Below are 21,821 nucleotides of genomic sequence, written 5' to 3'. Positions count from 1 at the left end.
TTTGAATCACATGGCTGAGAAAAACGCACTACTTAGAGGAATCATTTTTTAAATTTTTAACCACACAGATTCTAAGAAAGTTCTTACCTAGTAGAGTGTCAGTGTACATACACATATTCCTCTACACATCTTTAAAATACTGTCTTAGACGTATTCCATTTCCGACAAAACTTTTTTCATAAAATAGCTCTTGCCTATCCACTTGCCTACAAAGAAACTTCATATAACTTTTAAAACAGAGGTAATTTCCTCAACCAACCTACTGTTCATAAGATCCTGAAAAGGAAATAACATATCAAACCCCTAGGGCTTTAAAAATGCTCTCAGATTTATACTTAGAAGTAACTATAGTAACTGCACATTTGCAGTCAATTAAACATTATTCAGCTTTTTCATTTAATCAAGCAGCAAGGCCACTTGACCTGCTTAAGTTCAGGGGAGGGTACAGCAGACAAGAGGACAAGCCAAGTCATTCCTAGACTTTGCTATTTCGTTGTCAGCAGCTTTCCCAGCAACTGGACATAACTTCCCCAGTTCCACTGTGATGCTACAACCCAAGCACACTGCTTCTGGTTACAGGTGAGCTGTGTTTACCAAGCTGTTCTGCCCCCTCTCCTCAGACATAAATTTATGAAGAGAACTTTTGCCTTCAGAACCAGGCATCCCTTGCACCTCATACATTCAGACTCATCACCAAATATGTTATGCATATAACAAATTGTATTTGTTATATATATGTGTATAACAAAATGTAGTTATATATACTAAACACGGTTCTAATGTCACAGCCAACTGCATCTACTGCTTCCACATAAAAGACTACCTGTGCTTCTCTGTATGTGAACAAATGCACAGGATCACCATCATTATTACAAAAACAGGTTTAGAAAATAAAGTTACTGAGAGCTGGGCTAAGACAGATCTCCAAAAGCTATATATTGCTGAGATATCCCTTCTCCCTCTCAACCTCCCCCACCTCCAGAGGAAACAGCTGACAGTATATCCAGTATATTGCTTATCTAGGTCCTGGCCAGACTTTCCTCCAACAAATTGGTATTTCTTGTGAAATGCAGGATAGTTCATCAAACCCAGCAGACTTGTAGATGCTCAGGACTGAGCAAAAGCTGTAACAGCCCGAGAACTACTTACCAAAGGCAGCCTCTCCTTGTTCAAGTTCTTGTTTCAGTCTGGTGTAATCATCTTTAATTCTCTCTAATTTTCGGACGTTTCTGGTACTCAGAACCAACAGTTCATTGAGAAGTCCTTCCAGCCCCTCCTTCTCAGATGTTAATGATCTTATTTCTTCTGTGAGATCCTTCGCAGTACTGAAATTACTTCCTGCGTGTTTTGGGGGAGGGGGAAGAGGGAGGAAAGAGACCATGAAGCAGACACTTGCAACATCAGTAGGTTACACAGCAAACACGGGAAATGAAGCAACTAGACTTCCCAACAGCAACTGAGGGACCACTTTGGGAATAAAAAAAGGAAACTGCTTTGCAAGCATTCAAATCATTAATATACTACAGTAAGAATCATAATTATAGGGGATTTAACCTCATACACACAGAAGTAGTCTTTTATTAACTACTGATACCATTTACATTTTTGAAGAAAACCTGTTCCTAAGGGTCCACGCTTCAGAAAACGTCATACTGTAATTCACTGACCATGGCGGTGTGATCTGTCAGACCATATTCCGGTTTTGGAGGACACCTCAACTCACAAGACTTTTGAAATATGTGCTATTAACCTGCTAGACCTTGAGGTATTTCCTCCTTGAACAAAAGCAGCACTATGCCGTTGTTCGTAACGTTATAAGGTTGTTCGTAAATGACATGCAGCCCACGCAAAGACCATCAGGAGATGTTCTTCTGAGAGAACGTATTTAAAAGTCACAACTCTCCGCTTCTGGCTCTCACTGAAGCATGAAACCTCGGAGACGGACAGAATACCTCAGTAGCACCAGCTCATACTGTTCTGTGGGCTTTAAAACAGGTTCGCCTCCTTTGGACAGGGATCCAGAGTCAAAAGTTCAGTTCCCAACCCTCACAGTGTAGCCTCGTAACATTTTCCCACTTAACGTTGCTGAAAACCATTTTTCTAAAGCTGGAGAGGAACATTTCTTGACTTCAGAGAAGTCTTAAGTATAAACAGACAATGACAGTGAGATGCTCCGCTATTAAATGATTTTTAAATAGCAGCAGGGTAACTATTACAATGCTACGTTTATACAGCTGTACCTGTGTCTTTTCACTGATTCAGCTACATGGGTGGGGGGAACACCAAACACAAAACTCTACAAAAGACCCCAGTTTAATCTAAAGAATACTTGACAAAAATAATTTCCATGTAGACTTGCCCAGTACAAAAGATCTCTAGCACAAGATCTAAACTGTAGCATCATCGTAATTTAGCAAAAATTTGGTAGTACGATCTAATAAGTCAAGGCATCTAGTAAGTAAGAGCACTTTGCAAATTTAGCCTTGAAGCAAATATTAATGTAAACTGCATTCAGTCACACATATAAGATGTCTCATCAGCTTCTGATGTATACACAATGATTTTAGATGCAGAAATAACCTTATAACATCTGAATAATGGTGGTGGTATTAAGGCGTCCTTTGGCTTTTGTTTCAAGAATATAATAAACTGCTGCTTATACACAGATCAATTAAAAAGTCTATTTTAGAAAATTAAGACATAATCCAAAACGTCAAATCCACATCAGAGTACCCCAAATTGTGGCACTACATCTTTTTTACCTGGTGTCTCTAAAGTGTTGGTCACAAAGTCTTAAAGAGGAATGGTTTGGCTGTCACACGTTTCCAGAAGGGTGAAACACAGCAGCAAGATAAGCAAGACAAAAGTCACTGCAAAAATGGCAAGTATCCCGATGCTTCTAAGGCAATGAGGCTTACGATTAAACAGCGCACCTTCACCTCAACTCACCCCAAGCATCAACGCACAAGAGCCTTAATAAAACATGAAGGCGAGAGATTCTTCATTAGAACCTGGAGCCTCCATTCCGTTTCCGAAGACAGCAAGGAGAAAGGCAGGATATTACATATGAAAGTTTTATACATATTGAATGGATCTTTATTCCCAGCGGTGAAGTTTACATCAAAACTGAGGCTGTGAGGAAATGGCATCAGACAAATGCCCAAAAGCCAAAATTGCCCGATGCAGCTCCCCTGACAGCAGAAACATCTGGAACTCTGCAGTGGAAATTCAGACGAGCGTATACAAACTCAAGCACCGCAAGTGCCATCAGTGAGCTTCTGACCTCAATCACAGCAACCAAAATAACTGCTTTCTAAATGCCTTAAGAAGGTTGATTTAAAAATTAATACATAATCCCTAGCTGTCAGCATTAAAAAACATGCCCTCCTGGGGTTTTTTGTTTAAGAGACAAAGTCACACTGGATGTTACAGAAACATTCTGAAGACACGTGTCAAAATGTTCTATTCTGCCAATATCCTGAAAATGTTAAAATTCTTCTCTTTGATGATAAAATAATTATTTTGCCTAAGTGAACAAAACTCTTCCTTTGTAAACCACTCAGAGCTATGTTTCATACAGCCATACCACTGGGAGAGTTCTAGTTGGGTGACATTAGGCAAACAAAGTCAAACCAGGAAACTCAAAAATCACTGAAACTCACAAGACTGCTCTCTCAGAAAATCTGTACAGAGACAACAAAACTAAGGAATTAATAGTCTAAGACCAAAGCCGAGCTTCTGGTCCAAACCAAGACATGAGACAGGGATTCTGTGAAGGGGACTGAAGGGCAAAATGCCACCTTTCCCATCCTTCCCTGTCTCACAGTGATGCTTACTCACCGTGTGCAACTTTAGCCACTGTATACACATTCATATACACAGAATGGGTACAAACTGGCACGCCAAAGGTGGAAACCCACAAGTTCAGAAAACTGTTTATAAATATCTAGGCTAGAAAGTCTGCTGCTCTATCAATCTTATATCTATTCCATTTCAATCTGAATAAATACATGGAATCAACAGTGCTTGGATAAAATAGGAAGGAGGGGAACAGGAGGAATAACCATGTGAAGTAAAGTTGAGATTATAATAAAATCTGAAGCATTCACATGAACTTGGCCAAACTGGTTATAATTCTACAAGTACAACACCAAAAATTCGTATTTTCACTTTCCAGGTAATTTGAAGTATCCAGTGCTTTGAACAGGTTGAATAACATGCTTACAGTACACTGTCGTTAGGAGCTGAGTATGTACACTTAACTTCAGGGGCTGAACCTTACCGTTCACTCAAAAGACAGCAACAAAACCCCAGTTTAAACTTCCTCCTTAATCTTACCCTCTGGGGCTCTCTCCTCACAAGCATCCTTCATCCCCCACTCTCTACAGATGGTGACATTAGGGTAAGCTCCAAGGGCTTGATGTGAAGGCCAAAAATATCAGCCAAATCAAGCAAAACAACCCAAACTGGAAAAATTAATTAAAAAAAACCAAAACATCCCCAGGCACAAAGTGGTTATATACTTGCTTTTACTGACTGTAAACAAACAGTATATTTACCTTATTTTCCTCTGTTCCCAAAGGGGCTGAGGGAGCTGGGGCTGTTAAGTCTGGAGAAGAGGAGGCTGAGGGGGGACCTTATCGCTCCCTACAACTACCTGAAAGGAGGTTGTGGTGAGGTGGGGGTTGGTCTCCCAACTAACTACCGATAGGACGAGAGGCAATGGCCTCAAGTTACATCAGGGGAGGTTTAGATTGGATATTAGGAACAATGTCTTTACTGAAAGAGTGGTCAGGCACTGGACCAGGCTGCCCAGGGCAGTGGTGGAGTCCCCATCCCTGGAGGGGTGCAAAAAACATGTGGATGTGGCACTTGGGGACATGGTTTAGCAGGCATGGGGGTGTTGGGGTGACGGTTGGACTCAAATGATCTTAAGAGATCTTTTCCAACCTTAATGATTCTATACTACTGCTAAATAGTGCTCTGCATATCAAGTATAGAAGGGTGGTGAAACCCTGGCCCAGGTTGCCCAGAGAAGTGGTCGATGCCCCATCCCTCGGAACATTCAAGGCCGGGTTAGACAGGGCTCTGAGCAACCTGACCCAGCTGAAGATTAAATTTAGGGCTACAAGGATGGTGAGGGGACTGGAATATCTCTCCTATGAGGAGAGGCTGAGGGAGCTGGGCTTGTTCAGCCTGAAGAAGAGAAGGCTGTGAGGGGACCTAATATATACTTAGAAATATCTGAAGGGTGGGTGTCAGGAGGATGGGGCCAAGCTCTTTTCAGTGGTGCCCAGCACAGGACAAGAGGCAATGGGCACAAACTGAAGCAGAGGAAGTTCCAGCTGAACATGAGGAAGAATTTCTTCCCTCTGAAGGTGACGGAGCCCTGGAACAGGCTGCCCAGGGAGGTTGTGGAATCTCCTTCTCTGGAGATATTCAAGACTCGCCTGGACAAGGTCCTCTGCGGCCTGCTGTAGGTGACCCTGCTTCAGCAGGAGGGTTGGACTAGATGACCTACAGAGGTCCCTTCCAACCCCAAACATTCTGTGATTCTGTGAAGATGTCCCTGCTCACTGCATGGGCGTTGGACTAGATGACCTCTAAAGGTCCCTTCCAACCCACAGCACTTTAGGATTCTATGATTTTCTCTATACATAGTTACATGGCACAAACTCACGTCCATTGTAACAGTTCATTGTCAGATTTTACTATATTGGGCAGATTGTTGCCTATTTAGTAGCCTCAAACTAATATATCATTATTTTGATACCATTTGCCAGCAACAAACTGACTAAAATATGGTTTGAAATCTGTCCCATTTTGTAAAAACCAAAAAATGTGTTATTATTTAAGCTTTGTTAAATATTTCCGCTTCAAAATACAAGACAAAGTTAATGGCCCACAACTTTTTCACTCACACTTTTTCTCATATTTATGCCAGAAGTTACACATGCTCATAGTTTCCATTACTCATACCTGAAGCAGAGAGGTACGTCCCATTCCCACTGAAACTATGCTCATGGTAGTACAAGCAAAGGAACCATTTTTGCACAACAGTAAAGAATTCCTACTAGATATTGGCTTGAATGCAGGAAAGAACAGACTGATCATTATTTATAACTATCTACAAGGCAATTCTTCAGAGACTAACGCTACCTTTAATAATACATAAGAAAGTGAAAATTTACTTTTTAGCTTAGGGCGTTTGCCACCGTGGTATTTATCAATGGCACTGGAATCCAAATCTGAGAAATCTCCACGCTGTGATTAACGAGAATACAAACTGATTCCAACACCAGAAAAGAAATTTAAGAAAATAAATATAATTCAGCTGCTCACAAAGAAAAGAGAAAAAGCTAAAAACATGAGAGAAATGTAAGATTTTGGAAGCACTGCCAGTGTGCTTGCACCTCTGAAAAAACAAACAGCAAATGTGGGGCAGTCTACCATCTCCTGAAACATTTTACAGGATTTCAGCATATTTGAATCACAATTACTGTTTTTAAGCAATAACATGTGCCAACACTTTTATGAAGCATAATGCAACTGAATGATTGATGTGATCCTGAAAGGTAAAGTGAGAAAATCCATCTAGAAGCAGGCGACAGACCCCACAGACACACGCTTGGAGGAGGAATTATCTGCCACAGAAAGCCTCTTGCACCCAGACCGAATCAGTCACCACAGGCTAAACCCAGGAATCAAAAAAGGGGGGAGGGGGGAAGAAAAAAACCCAACAACTATAACATTTTAAATCAGCAATATCATCTCAAAAGCTCAAGTGGAAACTATCAATGAGAAAAAGCACAAGAAGCCCTGAAGAAAAAGGCAGCAGCTTGGAAGATGGCAATTCAGCAAAAACTGCGACACAACCCGTCCCGAGAAGCAACAGCTGCCGATGAGTGCTGGGCCTCCAGATGCCCTCAAGAGCCCATGCTGGGGGTGACAAGCCTAGCCCAGGAGCATGTTAGTCCCAGCAATTTACTACATGCACTAGCCAATATATGGTTGTGGCAAGTCACGTATCGACAAGGTAAAGGATGCCCAACTGAAAGTGCCTCCAAGGCTCAAGGGTCACCCAATAGCACCTACACGCGTGCACACAGGCTTCCCTACGCAACCACTTCTCCCTCCCTTGTAGCTCCCACTCACCTTACACCTTTCAATTTTTGGTTCTCTTACACCTCCCCTCTCTTGCCTTTCCTCCACTCACTACAACTACCAGTGAAGAGGAAGGGACATGCTGAGGGGCAGGAAACACCCCAGACCTGATCTCCATGATCTTGAGGGCTGCATGAAATCATCGCTCTCCTTGCCAACAAAGAAAGCAACCCATAGAAGGATCAGGGAGAGAAATATTCACGTCACCCAGGTTTAGGCACCAAAAGTGCACACGTTGAGGTTCAGAGGCTTGTCACCTTGGCTCCCTGGACAGTCAGTGGAAAGAGGGACATCACTGTCCCCTTCCACAGGGGTTTTCTCATCTCCTCTCCAAACCACAGCACGGCCTTTCCATGGGGCGAGAGCACCTTCCCTTCACAGCTCTCCCCATCTAACATTACTCCTTTGAGTACAAATCTGCAGAAAAAGAACAGCAAAGAGATTACTTGACCCTCTCTCCCGCTCCAGGGATAGCAGCTTAGGCAACAGGAGAGAAAAAGAGTAAGTTGTTACGTGACTGACTGACTTCTGCAAGCAAAGCAATGATTTTCTGCTGTCTGGTCGCATACCACGCTGGAACTTCAGCTACAAAAAATTATCCTTGAAGTTCACTGCAAGCCAGTAACATCCAGAAGTCTCAGCTGGAAATGAGACGAAAAGGCAAACAGCATAGCTATCTGCAGCCCGTGTGACTGTTTGGGAGTTGGTTTGGGGGGCTCACTGGTATTATTTTTAAAATGAGTTAACAAGCTTGCCAAAAAGTACATCACTTGCAGCAATACACAGCAGTAAATTTCACTTCATGGAGCATAAAGTGACCATTGTGGGAAGACACCTCAATACACAGCATTGCACGCTGGAGCCAGGCATCATGATATGGGTGTGAAGAAGAATTAATCTCATTATGCCTCCGAGCCATCAACCCAGACCATTGCTGGAACCAAGAATCTGAAAGCGGGGAACCAGCTATGTCATCTGACAGGACACAGACCTCTAGCAGACTCCAATTCATCAAAAAACTAAGCCTTCACGAGAAGGCACAGAGAGGCATTGGTACGGTATGATACCGGTAAATCTCCTAAGGGGAGGTTTAGAATAGGTATCAGGAAAAATGTCTTTACTGGAAGAGTGGTCAGGCATCGGAACAGGCTGCCCAGGGAGGTGGTTGAGTCCCCATCCCTGGAGGTGTTTAAAAAACTTGTAGATGTAACACTTCAGGACATGGTTTAGTAGCAACAGTGGTGTTGGGCGGATGGTTGGCCTCAAATGATCTTAGATATCTTTTCCAACCTATGATTCTATGATTCTATTTTTGCCTCTAAGACTAGCTGGGTTCTCCGACTGTTATCAAACAACAGTTCTCAGAAACAGGACAGGTAAAAAGAAACAGGCACACCATTGCCTCCCAATGAAAGACAAATTAAGAGCTGGACGTAGCAAGTTTGGGGAAGATCTCAACATCACGTCAAGAACTTTACGTCCATACATATTTCTGCATGAAGTGACAGAATACAGCACAGGCACGGAAACAAGACGTCCACGTTACCAAAACACACAGACATGGCTGAAAATGTCCTTCAGCCTGCACTGACATCTCTGATCCCTCTCCAACGTGCTCATTCCCAGCAGGACTGCTTAGCACCAAAGCTGGAAGGCTGGGAGCTTTTTTGTTACAGTCGCTTTCCGAGCCGTGCAGAAATTGCCCTAAATGAGTATCAAAGAGCAGGCAAACAGGCAACAGTCCCAGCATTAAGTTTTGTGAAAATAAGCTACCTAGTATTTATGCCATGCTATTTATAATCTACACCTCTACACCGACATAAGGAAAAAACCTTTTTATTTCTACTGCTGGAAATCACCCCACAACAGGATTTCCAATCAGCTCCCACTTGCAGGTATTCAATGAAATAGAAGTAGTGCTTACTTATAGGATGATGACACAAGATCTCTTACTAGTGTAGACAGTTATAAGATCAGAAGTAATACTTTTTTTTTTTTAGCTACTGACAAATCACCTCATTGTAACTTCTGTGTTTAGATCTAATTCATCTTTGCGAAGACGTAAGGAAAGTTAATGACTTGTATTTCAGATAACTACCTAGTGAATTCAGTTTTTCATTCATGTCTGCTTAGCTCCCTGCCAGCCACGTTTTGGCTATCTAGTCCCACGCTATTACGCATTCTCAAGAGGAAAAGAATTCACAGAGTATACGAAGACACTGTAAAATGTATCAAACAAGCTCTTTTATTCAAATTTAGGAACTGGACGAAACTATGACTGAAAATTAATTTTAGTTCACATCCTCCCTCCTCTTCCCAGATTATTTTCTAAGGAAAAATGGAAACCACACCATTTCTCATGTATGATTTTTTCTCCTGCAAAACAGCCTAAAGTAGGAAAACAGATTTTAATAATACTTCCACAGTTACATTCACACTTGCTTACACATCATCCTATTTTAATTTTCTTACTGGTTTAGGATTATTTCATCTGCAATTTATTCCCCCAAAAAATTTCATGCTGCATAGACACACGATGCTAACAGCAAGAACAGAGTATCGTGTACTGCCATATTCTTCCCATAACTCATGACAAAACTGTTTTAAGTATGTTAAGAGCTATCGTAAGAAGCAACTGTTATAATAATCATATGTAGGCTTCCAAGCACCGACATTAAGATGTTTTGTTTTTTTTTTAAAAAAAAAAAAAAATCTACTAAATGCTAAAAACCATAAGATTTCATCGATAAGTATTTACAAATGTGTATGTCAACAGCAGCATCTCATGCAATCAGGAGTACTTGTCAGCTGTAATTAGCTAAAGCTACTGACTTAAAACAGTGAACAATATAGTAAAATTCAATAATTATGTTTGGAGAAAAATTCTGGACTAGCATCTCCGGAGTATTAGCTGCAAGTTATTTATCACAACAGGCAAATGCCAATCAGAAGTAAGGGAGTTCTTGATATAAAGGATCTGAACTGTAGCTGCCGACAAAAATACCTCTTGAGCATTTCAGTTCGGGCTTCTTTATTTTTCCATATGAAACCTCACTGGGATTTAATTACTCTATTTATTCTATGGCCTTCAATAATCCAAATATTCACAAACCTTCCTTCATTCTCCTACAAATTTAATTTCATACTTCTTCCAGGACAAAATAAAAGGGAGGAGAGACATTTATATCTGTAGCATCATCTCTTATGTCTTTACAGTATCATTTATTATAGTCTTAAAACCAAAGGTATTCTATTGACAGGCCTAATAGAATTGTTATGCTCACATTGCATTTATTTTGGTATTTTTCTCTCAAAACAAGATCAGCTATATTCTTGTATTTTCTGGTGCGAATACACCAATACTGTAAATCAATGTTTTTGGAATAGAAAGTATAAGTTCACACAGAAGATGAATGTTGCCTGAAGCTGTCAGGGTAGCCATTAAAGGCTGAGGTATATATCATGCTTTTCAAGTCACTACATCATTAAGTCATCACACATTAGCTCTGAAAACTAATGTATCAATAACTACATTCTTAAGCTCATCTAACTTTACTTTTGGGATACATGAATCCAGATGTGCGCAGCTGCATTCAGTTACCTTTTTGCTTTCACACTGTTCCAAAATCACTAAACTCCGACTGCTTCCTCAAGGAAAGTGCTACATTAAACAAAAACAATGCAACATCTGCTTAGAGAAAACCAGTTGTTCTCGGTATCCGTTAGTACATTTGTTTTAGGACACTGTTTGAATGAATGGTCTAACTGCTACAGCAAAAGAGCAGAAAACACAGACATTCATCCCTGCCCGACGCTTCCAGACTAAATGAAAACCTCTAACTATGACCACCAAACTTCATTATTACTACATATTTATATACACAGTATAATTCACTCTAAATTTCATGCTATTCCAAGGCTGTCCTTAAATAATTGCACGTTACCCAACTGAAGAGTCTTTTGCCTTCTAACGATTTAAATATATCCAGGCTGTTCATTAACATTCTGTCAGCTGCCTGACGGTTCAGGGGATATGTACACACAGTATCTTGCTTAAATCTTAACCCGTATTTAAAAGGTTATGACCTGCTTCTTAACTATGTCTTATTTAAGAAGTGTCATTCATTTATGCCTAACACAGGAATACACATAAACTGAACAATTCAGCCTTTTCTATATTATTCACTGCTCACTGTTTTCACCCCTTGTTAAGCAAAAAGAAAAAAAAACCCACCACCTATTTTTATCTCTTTCTTCCTCTTTCCTCTTCTGCATTTACCAAATCTTTTCTTCCTGACTTGCTGCAATTCACTCTGCATCCTGGCTTTTCTGATTTTATCACATCATGCTCTAAGACTAAAATGTTTCCTTTTTTTTTCTGAAATGTTTTTTACTTTCAGGTCTTCAAGGGTGGGCTTTTTATTCCTATATTTCCCCCGTATCCTCTGAAAACTACTCTGCATTTAACATAAGCAAGTGCCATCACAGCAACTAAATGTATCCATATCTTACAATGAGGTAAAGAAATTACAGTATCCACTGTCACTAAATTACCTTTCGTCCTTGATTTTCAACCAGTTCCCTCCAGAATTTTGCCTTAGTAACAACTTAGGATTGTACCATCCACACTCATTAAAATTCCCTGAAGTAAGAGTTATTCAGAGTAAGAACGCAACAAGAAACAGCACTTCTTATCAGTACTAAGAAATAGCATCAATGCTTCCTAAAGCGTATAGAAAGGCAATCATAGTTGCAGTACTGCAAAAACAGTTTATAGAAACACCAGCATTAAATTATTTTGAATTCATTCCTGAAACAAGCAACCTCTTGTAAGAGCTAACAAGAATAAAATAATGTTATAAAGTTTTGGAAATCATTCTCAAGTTGTGATTTACTCAAATGTCCGACTGAGGTACATCTCTGGCCAACTGATACCTGCTGGCAGCACGAAGCAGTTGCGCATCCATTTTACGGGCTATTTTGTTCTCAAAGTCACAAAATGGCTGGGAAAAATTTGACCCCCTTTCCAAAAGCAAGAAAATCACCTATGTTCAAACAGCCCACGGGCAGAGAAGGGCGATTGCTCAGCTTACCTCTCGCAGGTAGACACAGAGAAACAGAGAGGGTTCCCATTTCAACAAAGTGTTACTAGAAGCAAGGAAATCAAGCATGATCAGCACCAAGACAAGATCTGGTCCCTAATTTCCTGTTGGATTTTGCTCAAGCCTGATGATATCCACTTCTGACAAACAAACCACATGACACTGCACAAGGTTTCATTTTACAATAATTTGTGTGCGCTGGTACTAGATTCTTGTACCTAACTGACAAGGTAAATCACCAGCAGACAACTACAACATGTTGCCTTGACGTGTGTTAAAAATCCTCTAGCCTTTCTTTACTTGGTGTAACACAGGGAAATTCCCCGTACCCAAGTCTGCATGTCCTCCTATTCAGCCTCCTCTCTGAGGCAGATGTCTAGCAGAGACACCTACTCACATGCCTGCAAATGATTTGCTGAATTAGAAAAGTGTGGCTGAATTAAGAAGAGTGTGGCCAACAGGTCAAGGGAGGTTTCCTTCCCCTCTACACCGCCCTAGTGAGGCCCCATCTGGAGCACTGTGTCCAGTTCTGGGCTCCCCACTTCAAGAAAGATGAGGAGCTACTGGAGAGAGTCCAGCGGAGGGCTACGAGGATGCTGAGGGGACTGGAGCATCTCTCCTATGAGGAGAGGCTGAGGGAGCTGGGCTTGTTCAGCCTGGAGAAGGCTAAGAGGGGACCTTAGAAATGCCTATAAATATCTTCAGGGTGGGTGTCAGGAGGACAGGGCCAGACTCTTTTCAGTGGTGCCCAGCGACAGGACAAGGGGCAATGGGCACAAACTGAAGCAGAGGAAGCTCCACCTGAACATGAGGAAGAACAACTTCTCTCTGAGGGTGACAGAACTCTGGAACAGGTTGCCCAGAGGGGTTGTGGATTCTCCTTCTCTGGAGATATTCAAGACCCGCCTGGACGCGGTCCTGTGCAGCCTGCTCTGGGTGACCCTGCTTCAGTAGGGGCCTGGACTACATGACCCACAGAGGTCCCTTCCAACCCCTACCAGTCTGATTCTGTGAAAAGCCACCTCTTCCAAATTATGATACAGAACTGTGCTTTGCCTTTTTTCCTTAGTGAACAGTGCGGTAATCCCAAGTAAGCTGCATGTAAAGCTGTTACGTACCAGACTCTGTAATCACATTTCAATGTTTTACTGGTTGTAAATAACACGCATGAGTGCTCCAAGGACCAAATTGCACTTCTGCTGCCAACATTGGTTGTTTAATGATCTGAACAGTAGAAGTTGCCAATTATTGTACTCCATTTTAAAGTGTCATTTAAAGCCACATTTGTAATTATTATACCTTTGTTGTAAATTTATGCTCTTAGCTGGAGAGATCTAGGCATATAACTTCTAAGGCCCAGGAACAGCTATTGATAATTATTTATCGATTTTGCCTATGGAAAATATCACCTTCTTCACATGTTTCCTGCCTACCACACAGCATCCACTTTGCCAGTAACTTCCAGCCATGGAGAGGGGCCCGCAGTACCTTACACAATGCACGGCACAGCCCGGTGCTGCTGGACTTGACATTGCTTCAAAGCATCTAGACAAGCGGAAGACAAGAAAGAAATTTTTTACGCTGAGGGTGGTGAAGCACTGGAACAGGTTGCCCAGAGAGGTGGTTGATGCCCCATCGCCGGAAATGTTCAAGGCCAGGTTGGACGGGGCTCTGAGCAACCCTGTCTAGTTGAAGATGTCCCTGCTCACTGCAGGGGGGTTGGGCTGGATGGCCTCCAAAGGTCCCTTCCAACCCAAACCGTTCTATGATTTTATGAAGCGCACGTCCATGACTTTTCCTAAGAAGTCTCAGCTATGAAAATGTCAACAACTGCTCTAACACAACAGTCATCCACGTTAGTCCTTCTCATCACTTAAAACTTACCTGAAACAGCCAGCATTTTGGCTTCAAGTAGGGCTGGTAGTTGAGTCTCAATATCACTCACTTTCCTCCTCAAAGTACTGCAGAGTTTCTGACTCGTACAAACCTAGATTGAGGCAGACAGCCATGATATACAATTCATTCATGTAAAAGTACAAGGCAATTTAAATGGGACTTCAAATGTTCTTGGTTTACAGACACGACATAACATCCTACAGCAAGGTAAAGAAGCTTAATAACAAGTGATGTCTTTACAAAAACACCCAACATGAATCAAAATTTCCAGGCTTTGCCTTTTGCCTTTTTCTATTATAAAAATGGGGAATGGTATCAGCGTTGGGTACCTGCATGAGAAAGAACATGTTTCACTACTCGATACCGAGGCTGCACATAGAAGAAAGGCCATCTTACGAATGCTGCGCAATCCAGCATTGACAGCAATGCCTGGAGTGGAGCATAAATAAGCCAGCGTTGGAATTTAAGATGTCATAACACAGGATGTACAGCAATTTTTATACAAAATATACTGTGCCGCACATCTTCTCTCAAAAAAGGCAAAGCAGCCATCATTAATTCTCTGCTCGGGCCATAAGGAAGGCTACACCAGCTCAGTACTGTACTTTGTCTCACAGTCAGGAGACACAGGTGACTGGGGTTCCATTTTTTGACTTTTCCTCTCTATTTTTTATCTTTTTAACTGGAAGTTCCTTCAGCATTTAATCAGGACTGGCATTAAAAACGTGGAGAGAGATGGGAGATAAAAGAAAGGCAGTACAACTGTTTCTGTATTTTACACACTACCACCTCAGAAAGACCTTATACAGCATACGCAATTCTATGAATTCATACAACTCCCACGTACTCAAAAATGGTCGTTCCTGCTCCATATTGCATCATTGGTGAAGGAAAGCAAAATGAACAAACAGAAAAATCCCTCATCAAGCTAAGGCCAACCTCTCGTTCTGAAGGCAGACATCAAACACATCCTTAAAATTGTAGCTGACACTCGAGAAAACATTGCAGTCATCGGAACCAAGGGGAAAGCAATAATCAAGAGAGGCACAGGCCAGTTGTGAAGAGATGAGATGTGAAATGAAATCTCCAGAGGAAAGTTTCCCTGCCCTCCTTGACTTTTTATTCCCCTTAAAAACAAGTGTATACACCATGTTTATTAACAGAAGCACAGCTACCGCTTCACTTTTTAAGAGCAAAAGCCTTACAGCTCTAATGGCTTATCTGTTTGCACAATTAAAGTATAATAATTCAGATATGACAGTAACTGTAAATCCTTTTAAATGGATAATACCCTCTTGCTTTAGCTGGGAGCATCTGTTAACCATAAAGGGGTTATATTTTTTTCTTGAGTCAATAGAACTATCCTTCAAGCAGTAAATGTTACTATCGAAAGACTTCAGAGTCTTCCTATTAATTTAAAACACATATCTCATCCCTTCTGCACCTATTATAATTTTTCAATTCCCAGTTATTTCACTTTGTTTCAGTACCCCCTTCTAAGTGACTTGCCTACTAATTCACTTAAAATGTTTTCAAAAACCCAGACCTGTCAGAGGTGAATAAATGCGCCCAAAGAACCCAAAGGCCATTTCTGTCTCACATCTCCAAAATAAATCAGAAAGTTTTTAATGACTTCTTTCTAAGCAGCACTCTCTCTTTAGGGGTACTGAATGGCTCAGTGAATTGCAATTAGATGGGGAATCTTTCAGCTCCAGGAAGATGCGTGAATATATCCCATGCTGGCAGTAACTTAAAGTCATTACCAGTAGACAGCTGTTTGGCAATTATGCAAAATAAGCTGGGAGGTTTAATCAGTTTCCAGTGAACACTGTCCACTTTGTAAGCGCTACCGCCAGAACCAAGCTGGCTGGCACTCTTTATTAAGGGACCAAATGCGGGGACCACAGGCGGAAAGGAAGTTCCTCCAGCTTGCAGAGACGATTCTTCTGGAACATAAGTACCTTACCAAGCCTCTGCTTGTATGTACGTCATGTGTACTCTGCAGATAAATGAACAACATTAATCTTCAGAGCTATGATATGGCATAGCTCAACAAAACTAAGTGAGCGACTGGGAGAGACAAAATAACGTACATCGTCTAAGCTAATAGCACTGCTTCTGCATTACATCAGTTCTACTCTGCAAGCTCCACTTTTCATTTTTTCTAACTATTTTATCATAATAACAGCCATCATTATTCATTACAGTAGCTTACTCAGCCACTGAGGAAAGGTTATTTCTTAGCTAACAAAGATGATGAACATTCCCAAAGCCAGTATTCTCCCCTAACCCGCCTGATGGCACACGCCTCTGGCCCCAGCAATGCCCCGTCGCGGTCCTCAGCGACCAGCTCTGCTACAGCCCATGGATCAACAACCTCTAAGTCTAAAAAACTTCCCTTTCGGTTTCAGGGAAGTTCTTTACAGCCAAATATTACTGAATCTATTTTAAAATCCTCTTTAGTGGTTTGTGAGGATTTTTTTAAAGCAGACTTTCAACAAAAAGGCTCTTTCTTAGGAACATACCTTACAAATCTATGTTCAGACACACAAACACTACTTAAAGCAGTCTATCTGAAACCAGTAGGATGCTGGCAGCAAAGATATGTGGAATCAAGATGAAAAGCAGCAAAATATCAAAAGCAAATTTGCCCACTGTCATCCTCTTCCATCTCGCCAGCGTATGATGTTAATCTAAAGCAGCAGAAACAGGGACAAGGACACTGACGGACGCACTGAAATCTACCCTTCCTCCAACCACCTCAAGAAAAAATAAGTTTTGGGTAACCTTCATATTTCTTTACAACAGTAACTTGGAAGAGACAGAGAAATTCTCTTTACGCTGCCTGAAGAAAAGGACAGCCCACCTGGATGTCCCATACAGCACAATCTTGCTATTAGCAAAGGCAGATATTAATTTCTGAAGGAAGGTGGTGGATAAGGGACATTGTTCCCTTTATTAACGGGCTAATCTTAGCTTTTGCAGCCTCAGCTGAAAACACCACAGATGAAGCAGAAAAGGCCATACAAATACTAGTGGCACAGGGGGAAAGAAAAGACCTTCAACAAAGCAGTGTTTTCCCCTTACGATGAAAAGGTTTAAAGGACCAGCTCTACTCAGTTTCAGAAGAAAGTAATAGGATGAGTTAACTGGAATAAATACATAAACGATAAGTGATTTGGAGGAGTCTCATCACATGCTTCCTATTTATCTTCTCTAATAAATAAAAGCCATCACATAGGAACGCAATGAAATTAAAATATTTTATCTATTGAATTTTTAAAGAAACAAACAGGCTGTGGGGTTCTACCTCACACACATCTCAATTCTTACCCAATGTTTCAGCTTCTATTGAAAAAAGTGTCTAGATACTACGGTTATAAAATAAAACTCAAGAAGCACACCTTCTCAGGGGAGCAGGCAAAAATCTGTAACTTGTGTTTCAGCTCGCAGATAGCTTGAAACAACACATCACTCTGAGGTACCGAACGTCTCCTCCGTTTTGGTAGGTGAGCTGTAGGTCAATTACAATCTCTCCTTGATACTTCATTTGTAGTCATTTAAAAAAATACAAGGGGGAGCATCATGTTACAGCGGTCTATACTAATTTTTCCCAGGATGTGTGCAGAAGAAAGGAACAGAGGAGAACGAGCTCAAATAAAGCAGGAGCGAAGGAGGGAGGGGTACTGAGATGCAGTCTTTAAACGGTCTTATTAATGGTGCATGCTGAAAGTGTGAGTTAAGATGACTTGGAAGAACAGATCATAAAGGATAAAATTTTCACTAATTCTCATGAGTGATATTAGAGAAAGAACATGAAAATTAAACTTATTTAAGAGTCTAAATTAATTACTGATCAAAATCCAGCAATACCTTCCACTCCCTGTTCCATATAGACCTATAAGAATTAGCTACTATAAACAGACCTTTTTTTCTAGAGCACTCCTGGAGCAAAGATGCTCTGTGGCTCACTGAGCCATTCTGAAATAAAAAGAAAACTTTAGTATTCTCTTTCTTGGAAGCAGGCCACAAGAAACAAGAAAATTAAAGGAAAAGTATTAACATCTCTGGTTAGAAATGAAAGGTATGCTAAATCTGCCACCTCACTTTTGTGTTTTCAAAGGGGGATGAGAATTAGCTTGCTAGTTTATTATTAGCGAAAGGGCGGGGAAAAGAGGTACTTCATTTGTGCTCTTCCTTCACACCAACGAAATCGGTCACCTATAGGAAAGTAACAGGCTCTGCATTAGCAGTGAAAACCTTCAGCTGTGACCAGAGTTCACTTTCACTTCATGAAGCTAAGGAGCCTGGTCCTAAATGAAGACCAGTGAGAAGACCGATAACTAGTAAACGTAAGACAAGCAGGAACAGATTACTCCATGTGCTTTCTTAAGCATAATTTCTGTGGTTTACCCAACATAAGTTGGGGGGTTTTTTTGAATGCATGTTTAATAATACTCACACGTAAAATCTGTTTAGAAGAAACACCACAAAACCAACTTTCTAAAACACAGACAATTTATTAAGATGCAAGGTATTATCTGCTTGTCTAAATGTTCTGAAGAACTGAAAACTGATGTGTACTTACTTTGGCAGTAGTTTCTTTAATGGACTTGCTGAATGATTGTTCTTTTTCCTGAAGGCTGGAAGAGATTAAAACAAAATAAAATAAAGTTGACCTCCCATGCTCATCACGATCTGCTACACAAGACACATTTTCATATGGGAGCGCATAGGCTTTAAGACGACTCCTGCTAACACAGAAGTGTCAATACCAAGACAAAATTTGTGTATTTGATTTCAGTGTTGCTAGTGACTAACCAACACTTTTTCCACCCACTTCATCCTGTTTGTTTGCCAAACAGTTTATACACTAGTTCTACAGATCTTAATTGATGAGTTCATACACATTTTACTCACCATTTGAAACACAACTGTGACTATTCAGGTGTAACCATAGTATCTCAGAAGTGCCCCGCAGCATCCAGGAGTGGTGCTTTGCCAGGCAACCAACACCAAGGCGCTTCCGACACAAAGAGTCTGCAGTTAGCTACCCTCTTCTAACCCAGCTTCCAACTCTGCTAGGAAGAGTAGGAAACTGGGTTGTAAGACAACTGCAGTCCCTTGGTCTCACGGTCATTTTGGATGAAAGATCACTACTCAGTTTGTTTCCTTCAATAAAATCCTACAAAATAGTTGTATCAATTGATTCAACAGTGGGATGAAATTGAGGCATCGTCCGTGCTTATACAAACAAATTCAAGGGTTTTTTCCACGTATAACAACAGGCAGGTTTGCTACTTTGATATTACTGAACATAACACAAACCTGTGCCTTTGGTACTTGTAAATAAATTCACAAATTACATTTTTAACATAAGTTCAAATATCCAAGTCAAATCAAATATTAGGAGTTAGTACAGAGATTTTTTTTTTTTTTTGCAACTTTTAGACTTCCCTCCCTCCCTCCTATTTAGCAGGCATACGCTTTTGTAGAGTGTTCAATTACTTTACCACACACTATTTTCTTTTCCGTCAGACACCTCAACTCAGTGCCCATGACAGTCAGCACTCCCCACCAGCAGAATTTCAATTCTTCCTTTCAGCCGCGTTATAAAAACTGTACTACTTTTACGACCCACTCCTGACATTGTTCCCAAATAAAGAACTATTAATTTATTTCTAAGCTTTTCTTTAGCGCTCGGCACTGAAGTATCCAAACGTTTCAGAAACATCACTGGATTTATTTCAATGACACTCTCGCAAGGCAAGGCAGCATTGCACTGATTTTACAGGTGGAAGAAGCACAAGTGGCTGTTATTCACAAAGCACGTTAAGACTGAGTGCCCATTTTGACACGCGTGCAGTCCCTGTTGCCCACCTCTATGCCTTTCACTTTCCTTTTCAGAACTTGCTCCTTGGTATTTTCCAAGCGCGGCGCTTACCGAGCCCTGTTTCAAGAGCCGGCATTTACGTTAAGTCTGAACCCCGGAGAACACGAAACAGGACTTGCGCTCAGTTACCGACCGTCAGCAAGGCTGGCTGGACCACCTCGCCCAGCTGCAGAGGCAGAATCCAGCTATCCAGCGCATCAGTTAATCGCGTTAATGAGACAGCTATTTGCATTGCTTTCCCTAACGCCCCACCTCATGGAGCACACACCTTCCCAGCCTACAGCCCAGCAAGGCCAGTCACCTCATTACCACCACAGCACGCAGGCATCCCTCCCGCTCCAGATGAGGCAGTCCCCTCAGAAATAGCTCATGACAATGTAAGTCCATGCCTGTGTAAGGCAAACAGAAATACAGCTGGCTAGCTACATAAACGCAGTTTAACAACATTCCTCACATAGCAGTCTCCAATTTCTTCCTTTTCTACAGCAATAGATGGGCAAAACACAAAATATTACATGTGTAATGATGCAATTACCAGCCTCCTGCCTGCCTCTGGGCATGCCAGAGGGAATGAACTATTTAGCCATTTCTTTTCTCAGGCTCTGGAGCTCCCAGTGACTTTCAGCATCTGAGCTGCCCAGGTTATGTAAAAAAGAGCTGGCCTTTGTGTACAGATGTCAACGGGGAGCAGCAAGGCTGCGGTGTGTAATTGAATGAATGATGGGTGACTGACCCAGTTGTTCTGGAAACTGCCTTACGAAATTCACCTCTAAAGACCCAGGCCATAATAAAATGTAAAGCGCAGTTATAGCCAGAAGAACAACAGCATAAAGATGGCACCTCCGCTTAATAAATCTCTTCCATGCGCCTTTCCTCGCAGCCAGTCATCCTCGGTTCACACAACGTTTCACTCCTCTGCAGAGCTCACACAGCTAACAGGAAGAGAGATCAATTTTTAATTTCTTTTTAAACCATACATCCAAACCAACACTGCAAACTAAGACCCAGCTGTAGAGTCCGTATTGCTAACAATGATGCACAAGCCCATGCCGACTTTCCAGTCCAAGTGCTGAGTGGGAAAAACCACCCTCCTTATGCCCAGATTTCTTTTTTATGAGCATCTATCCAGTCACTGAAAAATAAATAAGGAATGGCACACTGCCATTTCAATGGCAGCAGAACTATAGTTTTAAGAGAATTTTTATATTAATCTGACACATATCAATGAAGAATATCATTAGTAAATCATCATTTTGGCTCAAGCCTAGTGATAGCTATGCTGATCATAGACTTGAATCTAAAGAATTCTTTTTGTTACAGTTACAGCACTCACGCAGACTCTTACAAGTGTATTTGTATGATTTATGGTATGAATTTCACAATATATCCTGTTTTGAATCCCCGTTAGCCTTCAGAGTGATACCGCAGGAATCCCTTATCCCTTCTGGAGATTAGCCCGTCAGACAATTCACACGCAGCAATCAGAACAGTGTACAAACATGCCACAGTTACCAACTACAAACAGCTTTTAACTAAGTTTATTCCCAGGTTGTTTTCTTCTACCACAAAACGCCGTCATGGAGAAGTCCCTCACAAGCTTTCCAATTAACTGACAAGCTAATGACTGACAAGAGAAAACAGACAGTCAATACCGATTCGTTTTACCAACAAAGGGCTTTAACAGCCATGATCTGTTACATGTGACTTGAACCAGAAAGAGTACTTTCTTTTACCACCACCCTCAAGCATCATATTTCATTTTAAGA

At 41.3% G+C, this 21,821-nt stretch overlaps 1 protein-coding gene across 2 annotated transcripts in view; it reads right to left on the bottom strand.

The window, feature by feature from the left end:
• DISC1 (DISC1 scaffold protein) overlaps window positions 1–21,821 on the bottom strand; it is a 229,127-nt gene that overhangs the window by 117,516 nt on the left and 89,790 nt on the right. For both annotated transcript variants that reach the window (XM_075412179.1, XM_075412177.1), the window contains exons 7-9: window positions 18,751–18,805; window positions 14,151–14,253; window positions 1,150–1,338 (exon numbers count right to left, since the gene is read on the bottom strand). In XM_075412179.1, coding sequence (XP_075268294.1) covers window positions 1,150–1,338; window positions 14,151–14,253; window positions 18,751–18,805 — 347 coding nt within the window. The remainder of the gene's footprint in view (window positions 1–1,149; window positions 1,339–14,150; window positions 14,254–18,750; window positions 18,806–21,821) is intronic.

The sequence above is a fragment of the Opisthocomus hoazin genome, chromosome 2 (assembly GCF_030867145.1).
Source record: "Opisthocomus hoazin isolate bOpiHoa1 chromosome 2, bOpiHoa1.hap1, whole genome shotgun sequence".
Classification (NCBI taxonomy): Eukaryota; Metazoa; Chordata; class Aves; order Opisthocomiformes; family Opisthocomidae; genus Opisthocomus; species Opisthocomus hoazin.
This window is presented reverse-complemented; position numbering and strand designations above follow the sequence as displayed.